The sequence below is a fragment of the Cornus florida genome, unplaced genomic scaffold (genome assembly GCF_030987335.1).
Source record: "Cornus florida cultivar Cherokee Brave unplaced genomic scaffold, ASM3098733v1 CherokeeBrave_3.0.0_Hap2_Chr03, whole genome shotgun sequence".
Taxonomy (NCBI): Eukaryota; Viridiplantae; Streptophyta; class Magnoliopsida; order Cornales; family Cornaceae; genus Cornus; species Cornus florida.
In genome coordinates, this window is record NW_026775573.1 from 4,652,803 (window position 1) to 4,662,181 (window position 9,379).

The following is a 9,379-nucleotide window of genomic DNA, read 5'->3' on the forward strand; positions in this document are numbered from 1 at the left end:
TTTGAAATTTTTTGTATTTAAAATATTAGTTTTGCAAAGAAGTACGGATTTTTGTATAACAAAAAAAAGGTTTTTTGAACTCTGAAACTGATCAATGCAAATACTTCAGTGTGCAAAATATGTTAGCAAAATGGGGATTTTTCTGGATTCCATATGAGGTGCAATTAGAACCTTTTGTAATCAATTATATTTTATTTTGAGTTGAGGGAATGTAGTGATTTCAAAATTTGCTGGAATGAGCTGTAGTTCTAGTCACTTTTTCTTTTTAAACCTAGTTTTGGTTTATGACTATCTTTTTCAGGTTAAGATAAGTTGGGTTTTTATTTAGATTCTTAACCGGTCTATACAAATTTTAACAGTTATTTATAGTTTCCTATTTTGAAGTCATAGTGATGAAGGGCAGATAAGCTTCTTGTTACTTCAATTTAGAACCAGAAAGAAAGAGGGGGATGGGAATGAGAAGATGAGATGAGGTTAGAAGAAGAAGTTAGAAGGCAGACGAAGGGGGTGAGAAGATAGATTGAAAAGAGCAAGAACAGAGAGGGAGAAGAGACACCGGGAGAGTTCCCAAACTTGCGATAATAATTCCAATAATCAAAATCTGAAAATGTATGATTACATATGGGCCTTATATAGGACAATGTTAAGCAAACCCTATACACTCTAAAATATAAAAATACCAAATTAACCCTAAAATTCAAATATTACCAAATATAACAAGAAACATAATTTTGTAGCCCTAATTTACAAAAAATTCCTAATTCTCCTCTTTTCCAAAAGTAACGTTGTAACACATGTAACTCGTGTGCGAATCGCATCTCATCCCCATCATTTTACTTTTCATCAGAAGTGAACTTTCTTTTTAATAGATATCTTGGATTACCTGAACAATGTTTGTTCATACTTCCTCGCTGCAAGTTTCAGTGTGCATTGTCCTTTCTCCCTGGTGCCATATATTTGTATTTTTGTGCACGTTAAGTGGAGGCATTGAGGTGTTAACTGGGATAGCAACATGTAACTTGTTATTGTTATTATTATCATCATCATCATTTTTTTTGGTCTTGAATGTAATCCAAAGCCAAGTCACACAGTGCGGGAGCGGGAGCGAATTTGAGAGCGGAAGCAGCAAAATCTAAGTCATGTAGAATAGGAACAGGAGTGAGAGCGCGTGCAGAACGGGAGTGAGAGCGGCACCTGTTGAGAAGAATTATGTGACTTAGATCCAACGAACTTTACTGCTGTGTGTGGCCTACTCCAGAAAAATCTGGAGTTCAACAGGAAATTTTGTTTTTTTGATAGGTGCACACACTCATTTATTAAGGGTCATTCTCCATTACTTCTACTTTGTATGTCAGTTTTCTGCTATACAGGGACATATCTATTTGGCGATATACATATATGTATGTGTATGTATATATATATTTCTTTTAAAAGGTTCTATTTGTATTGGTTACTCTATGAGCAGAAATGGGGAGGAAAAAAGAGAATACCTTTCTTTGTCTATACGTCTGACCTCGCAACACCTAAGCTAATGAACTGACGAATGAGGAGAGGACAGACATCACATGGTTTGTTCCTGTGATAATTCATTTGAAGCTTCTGTTAACTCAAGTCCTTCAATTTTATAATTCCATGATGTAGGTTTCACATTATCAGATAAATCAAATATTTTAGGAGAAAAAGTTTTAACTGTTATCTCTGACCAGCACTTTTGGCTATTTATGGATAACATTGCATATCAATCTAACAGTTTGCTCGCTTTATTAGCAAATTCAATAAACATGCGAGAATGTACTTTTTTGTCAACTTAATGACTTTATTATGATAGAAAGATTATCCGGGTTTTGCCAGGTTATATGACCTTGCAGTAGCTAACCATTTTTTGTGGAAACTGTTCTTAATTTATGGACAAAATAATTCATTTTTGAAATCAATACAGCGTTCCTTAATTGGTAGACATTGTCCTGGGTTATTTGAAATGTGAACCATTGTGCTTAAGTCCCAAAGAAAATGTTGATTGTTATAATTATTATTGTGCTTCTGATATTCTATTAATATTGTGCGACTCAGGCATTTGCAGATGCTTATTCTATCCTGGAAAGCGAGCTTCCATGCATTCTTAGTGATGGTGACTCAAGTACTAAGCCCCCATATAAACTACTTCCAAAAATTATTCCAAGTATCAGTCTTCCCTAGGGGTTCTAATTATCCAAAGGAGTTATATAAATTTGGAAGGTACCCTTTAGAAGCTTTGACATTTATGTTGCTCAATTTTATTTATTTAATGTTCTGATATTTGTATGCTGAAGGAATAAGAAATATACAGAAAGTCAGATTGCTCAAATTTTAAGTTGAAAATATGAAAAATAAAAATGCTTGCTTGGGTAGATTTGTGTGCCCTTTGTTCATTGTATCATTTTGATGAAGCTCAAATTGTTTGAGTTCTGAAGGTGTTTAAGTAACAGTGATATCTACAATAACAGTGTAAGTGGTCTAGCTGACTTAATGTAATGGATGTGGCTAAACTCTGAATTCTTTATTTATGTTCAACTCCCATAAAATGTATGACACGTATGTTTTGATCCCAAAATCCTATAAATTTGGTATTATTATTATTATTATTATTTAAAATGAGTTTTGTTGAACTTATAAAGATGTTCCTCATCCAGAAAAGGAAAAAGAAAAAAGGGAACTTATAAAGATGACTTGATATTATAATGATTTTTAGTTTCTATTTTAAGTCGATGGTCAAAGGTCAACTCATTTTTAAGTACGTCAAATGCTAAAAATGCACTAAACTTGGAATATATGAAAGTTATTCAATAAAGCAGAAGTTTCTTCTTATGAAATGTCCTAAAGATTCACCAACAATTTAGATAATATCTAGCATATATTTCTAACTTAAATGAAATTTTAAATAAAATATATATGCATAATAAAGTTGAACTTACCGATTGAATGAAATTTCCCAAGCTCTTGGTTCAAGAGCGAAACTTAGATTTGAAAACTAGATATATTATAGAGTGTTCTGGTTATAATGAGAACTGACTTTGTGGATATAAAGTGGAAAATTGAGAAAAAGGATTAATATAGTCTTGGGCTGAGTTAGCTGTAATGGTTACTATGGTGTCGTCAGCTTGCTGTTATGGACCGTGCTATGGTTATGAACTTTTAACCGGACACTACATCGACCTGTGACAACATCGTCACTTAGTGATATTGTAATGTCACGGCTGTTAAACTTTGTAAAATCCGTTATTTGAAATCTTGTATATGAACTATGCAATAATGTGGCTTGAGTTTCTTGTGGTAGGTTCCGGCCATCCCGATTAAGAAACTTCAGAAATGAAGTTCTTAATAATATAAACCAGAAAAAAAAAAAAAACTGGTAGCTGTTCATAAATTAAATTGAATATTTTTCTAACCATGTTTTGATCAGCGAAGTTCACTTGCAGGATTGGAGAAGCGGTGGAATGCTATTACGGATATTGAGAATGATCCTGTAGTCTGCCTGCCTGTCAACTGGCCCTATTGGGGGGTTAATGTCCATTTTCGACTCGTGTCCTTGGAGACGGTGAGTTGTTTGTCAAAACTCAATCTGATCAGATAGGGATTTCCTTTTGCGTAACTGCTAGGAAGCACCCATTTCCTCCACTTTTCCATCTCCCTTTTTAATCAGTTAAATCTTTTCCCTCGGGAAATCTATTAATTTGTAGAAGTCAGTTTAATTTTGCCAATTTGGTAGAGTTTATGAACTCAGTTTAGTGGAAATGCTTCCTAGATTTTGTTTTTTAGCTCATAACTGTTGAGCAAAATTTCATTTTTTTTTTTTTTTTTCATAGTTATTTGTTCCTCTAATATCGTGTGGAAGAACTTCTTGTAAGAGCCAAAGTCTGGAATTCCTGTAAGTGCCCACGAAAGGAAATACAATAATTATTAGAAGGATAGAACATTAAAACTTTATGCAACTGGCTGCAGGTAAGAGATTTTATTAGTAAAATTCTTGAAGGGGGTTTCTTGTGAAGGAACAACCTGTCCTTGGAACCCCTTTCTCCTGCTGGATCTGAAGTTTTTGTTTGCAGTGGTGCTGAGACATTCTTACTTACTCTTATCCTCATCTACTACTTTCCCAAGCAATTGTGCGCCAACAGAAATATAAGTCAGTATTGACATTTAATATGTTATAGTGATTTCGAGTAATGAAAATGAAAACTTCTTTTGTACTGGTGGAAAAGATGGACAGGTGGTGATCTTGTGGGAGACAGATATTCTGTATATATGCCACTTCATTGCAAGCAATGCTATACAAGGGCATAATCATCTGTCTCAAAGGAGAATTCTGGTACCAAACTACCAAACATCATGTTGGAACCTCTCTCTCAGGCCCACCTCCATAGAAAAGCTTACATACTAAAAAGAAATCTTCCCATCCTTTCTTAATACCCTTCCTGGTCTCACCCCAGAACCTATTTCTATCTACTCAAAACTTCCCCTTACCACCCGTCTCCACGAGCATCTCACTTCTAATGCATATCTTTGTCGTCACCAAACAAATCTTAATTTAGTTGCTTGAATCTCCTGATACCCAAATCTCCCTTCAAAGTGACAGTTCTCTAATTAACCAAGTGATATTTGAGCTCCTCACCTTGCCTCCCCACAAGAAATTTCTGAGATTGCTCAGTTTGTCTAAGTAGATGTTAACACTAAATAATTGTTAAAGCTAGAGAGAACATTCTCTATTATGGCCTTTTTTCATTCTTTAGACAAGTACTGCTGCTTCTACTTCCAACTTCTTACTTGACATAGAGGTCTCCTGTACATATTTCAGTCTTGGCAATGACCTTGCTTATCACTAACTCAATATTGCACTTTTTAGTCTCTTCAAAATTTGTGGTCTTCCTCATTACACTCCTCACAGCTTCCCTTTGTTTTGCATTCCCTTTGGAGTTCTTTTGTCATTCTCCATTATGTTTTCTTTCAGCGTCCTGACAAAATCATGAGTTTTAAATTCTATTTTATCATTCCATGTACGATTGCATAGTTCAAATGACACCTGTTTGAGCATAATGAATGAAAGATATTCATAAAAAATCCTTCTACTCAAAATTTCCAGGATTGTTCTATATATAATTCTCATTTTTATTTTGCTTAGTTTGAATGGTCTATGAATATGAAATCTTAGGACCCTCTCATTTTTATATTTTGCTAGTAGGGTTTCTTTGGATAAATTCTTTAAATGCTGGGCCCTGATCACATATTGTTTTAAGTTTGGTCTAGGCTAATTTTTGTGCCTTGATGAACATGTTCTTGCATTTGTTAAACTAAACTGAATTTGACCATTGGGTCGCAAGTTAGGCAATTAGGAATCAAGAATGTTTATGAAAGAACTAAATGGTGATGGTTCCCCAATTGAAAATTGCATCACATGGTGATACTAAAATTATCTCATATGAAGTATGGATAGTGACACTGGGACTGGTCACGAGCATGCAGTGATACAGACATGCTTAAACAGAAAATCCTAAAATATGCAATACACGAGTATATGATTATATATAGATTATGAAATACACAACAAAAATTACTTTATTACTTAATATGATATTATGTGGCCATAACATGACATTTATAACTTGTGACTATTCAATAATCGTTCATGGCACATTGATAAAGACTCATCAAAGATGAGATAGATATTCTCAATATGTTTTCTTATATAGATTGAAGTATATATCTAAGCATATAATTATGATACTTCTTCTTCCATGCCACCTTGATAAAACTTCATATCATCAAAGATGAGATAGATATTCTCAATATGTTTTCTTATATAGATTGAAGTATATATCTAAGCATATAATTATGATACTTCTTCCATGCCACCTTGATAAAACTTCATAGTACTTCTTGAAAAACTTATGGTCAAAATTTATACTAGATCTTCTATGAACTTCTAATTTATTTTTTATTAAAAATAATGTTAAATTTTTTGTTTTATTTTATGAGAAATTAGATCACAAATTTCCAAGATTTGTTGGTCACATGTAGCGTGTGTGCAAGAAGTGTTGGCTGTATGTTCAAAGCTGAGAATTTTATGTTTTAAATTGTGGACTTGTGATAGGTTAGACACATGTCGAGGAGTGTTCGAAAATTTTCGATATAGGAAGTGTTTGTGCCTCTAAGATCATCCCCCTTGAGAGATTTTATGTGTTTTATTTATTTATCAATCATGTTTGTTTTTTCAGCATGCAAATCAATTTTTAGAATTACTACTGCATGTTAGATCATTTAATCTCTCCAGTGAATACGTTTTTCAGTTGAAATAGGGGACTTGGCCTGCAAAAGGATCTGCGTATAAAATGAGAATCCACATATCCACGTTCTATATGGCATGTCAGTCATTGGGGTCTGCCATACTGGAAGCCACAATGCCCGAGTCTTTCATGGAGAGGGTATGTTGGTAATTTACAATACACATTCATTTTTAGACGTGATTATTCAGTGCTTTGTCAGACTTTAGCTATGGGAACATTGCTAACTTGTAAGCTTCTCAATCATAATAGGTAGTATAACTCATAAGAGGTTGTTTCACTTATTTTTTTGTATTGTTTCAATGGGCCATAATTGAAGTGTTTCTGGAAATATGAATGAACATCAAATGGAAATTTGTAAATACATATTCAGGAAAAGAAATAGAAATATGTAAATACATGAAATATAATTTCAGACATGAAATTATATTTGGATTTAAATTGATAAATATATATTAGCCTAATTAATATTCAATTGAAAATAGTCACTCTCATAGGAATATGTTGTGTGGCCAATTGAGGAGAGCTGTGTTTACTTTTGAGCTACTAAATATTGTATAACTAAATTAAATGTATTTAAACCCAAGTACATAAAACATTAGTAGGGGTCATTACTTGGTCCAGACTCCAGTGTTTAAGACTGACAAGTTTGAGAATGTGGGATCAAGAATTAAAGCAGCCAGTCAGCAAGTTTGTGTAAACCAAACCTCAGGTTTTCCACTCCACCATGCATCCATGTCGAGTTATTGCCTTTGGTGCATAAACAATCATATCCATATTTTGACCCAAAATATTTCATCAATCAGTAGCATGATCAATCTTTTTTTCAAAAATTTTACTTAGAACATTAAATAGGAGATAGAACAAAGCCAATCATTTGATAATTCAATATTAATTATCAGGGTGGTGGTGAGGCTTGAATTAAATGTAATTTCAACATAACTAGAAGTCATGGACTAAATGCATAAATTGATAGGAGACATACCTGAATATGGAAACTAGAATCGACCTTTGTGGAAGCGTGCCTTCCGTATTCAGATAGGAGATGGCCTTCAACCCTTTAATCTTTTCTCTAAATCGGATGATGGACTCTAGACTTCTTTCTCATGTATAGACGAGGGTTGTGACTATTCCATTAGACGTTAAGAGTTGTGCTAGTTCCATCAATCAACACAACTCTTCATATTATACGTGACTATTCATTTAAATTAAAACACCTTTAAGAATTGATATGGTATAATGCACCTCTATTAAATAGGGTGCAATTTCTCTTAAAAATATGGATAACCATTGATCTAGCCTCTAGGTTTAATTAAATGATTAATTATTGTTAGACTATTATTTTGCTTACATTAAATCCTTAAAACACTCTGGATTCTTGGTGATCATATATTGGATCCTCACCCACATAGCTAGGTCTCAGTTCCCTCCTTGGTTTGAATATTCATTGTCTAAATCTGTTAAACACCGGCCACCAAATGCTTTTTATTTCAAGGAGTAATTAATAGATTAAGCATGCATTTAAGCAGCGTAGAATCAACCCAGACATTTCCACATCTGCTAAAATATGTTTTGGATTGATTTCTATGAATATGTTTTTCTTTTCTCCCTGCTAAATTTCTGTCCGGTTGCATTCAGGACTGCGACATCAGTTTAGGCTTTCAACCTGCATCTAAGATTGCGTTCCGATTTCTATGTGCTGCTTTGAAATGATTTATCACATATTGTTGGTAAGTGCGGAACAGAATGCTCTGGGTTTGGCCAAGTGAAGGGGGATGTCGGTGCATCATACACTTGTCCATATATTTTCCCCATTGTAATGAAGGTATTTATTGACATAATTCAAATTATATATATATTCTTCCAATTGCTTCTCTCATTTTGCTTTGGGCCTATCTAGCTGCAGGTGTTGTCTTCAAAGAGGGATGGCCTACATATCTGGTGTGTATCGTGGAGAAGTGGACTCCATGCATATGCCTAATTTTTAAATTTTTTTTTTGTATTAAACGACGTAGAGAGGTAACAATCTTTTTTTGCTCGCAGAGGCTCTCTTAGGATTCATATTTATCATGACTTGTGGAAAGATGATAACAGTTGAACATCTTTTCCTCCCTGTTCGTCAGCAATCCGCAATGGCAGGACCAACGCTGAGCATCATGACCAAGAATTGAATCTGCTTTTATTGCTGCTGAAATGACCTCTTACACCATGCATCTTCTCCTATGCCGATCCAAAATTGGGGTCAGAAGAATTTATGGGCTCTAATATTAAGCGCGAATGTGAGAAGCACCGTCAATGTCGATATCAAGCCTGTTTTTTTTTTTTTTTTTTTTTTTTTTTTTTTTCACGTTTATATGACATGAATGTACTAAAAATAAATAAAATGAAAAAAAAAAAAAAAAAAAAAACCCGAAGAAAGATGTGCTAAACCTGATGTAGAAGTATATGGACAGTTTGTTTGATAAACTCTGGTTTGAACTAAATTTGTTACAGTTTATGTTGCAACGTTTTTCCAATGATAGCTACAATACCTGGGCTGTGTATAGCTTGCTCCAAAATGTTTTCAATTTCTATGATCTCTGGATATTAGTTACTATGAGTTTAGTTCAAAATTTCAAAGCGTCATAGTAATTAATAATACTGGACTAGATGCTTACTACTGTACACCGTAGGACCATTATCATTGATGCAGATGAATAACAAATTATCATATCTGATTTTGATTTAGTAAGTGAATATGTGCCCTCTTATATATGATTTGATAATTAAATAATTAAACAAGTCGTATTAATTCATTATTAGTTCAAATCACAATGAATTGTTCAAATTAGGGGTTTAGGGATGAGAAGTATGTATATCCTCATTATATTATGTCAGTCATCCAATAACTTTATTTTATCTTGTAATAAAATTAATTATAAATTTGTTTAGTGTTTCGTGTTACTAAAATATATGTACAAAATAAATTCCTGACTTTGAAATTAAACCCGCTTCCAATCAAATATCTTGCAACAACATATATAATCTACATGTCTACATTTTTCCATCTATACATATTATGGCTATAT

At 33.4% G+C, this 9,379-nt stretch overlaps 1 protein-coding gene across 10 annotated transcripts in view; it reads left to right on the forward strand.

The window, feature by feature from the left end:
* LOC132299140 (uncharacterized) overlaps positions 1–8,719 on the forward strand; it is a 29,711-nt gene extending 20,992 nt beyond the window's left edge. For 4 of the 10 annotated variants that reach the window (XR_009480023.1, XR_009480027.1, XR_009480029.1 and 1 more), the window contains 6 exons: positions 2,081–2,235; positions 3,456–3,574; positions 6,318–6,452; positions 7,950–8,136; positions 8,218–8,252; positions 8,355–8,719. Coding sequence is in view for 2 of the 10 variants with exons in the window: in XM_059795605.1 (XP_059651588.1) it covers positions 2,071–2,196 (126 nt within the window). In the remaining 8 variants the exon portion in view is untranslated. Of the gene's footprint in view, positions 1–1,465; positions 1,569–2,070; positions 2,236–3,455; positions 3,575–6,317; positions 6,461–7,949; positions 8,137–8,211; positions 8,331–8,354 lie in introns of those variants that run through there. The other 6 variants (XR_009480025.1, XR_009480024.1, XR_009480026.1 and 3 more) reach the window with 6 other exon arrangements.
* Positions 8,720–9,379: the final 660 nt, after the last annotated feature.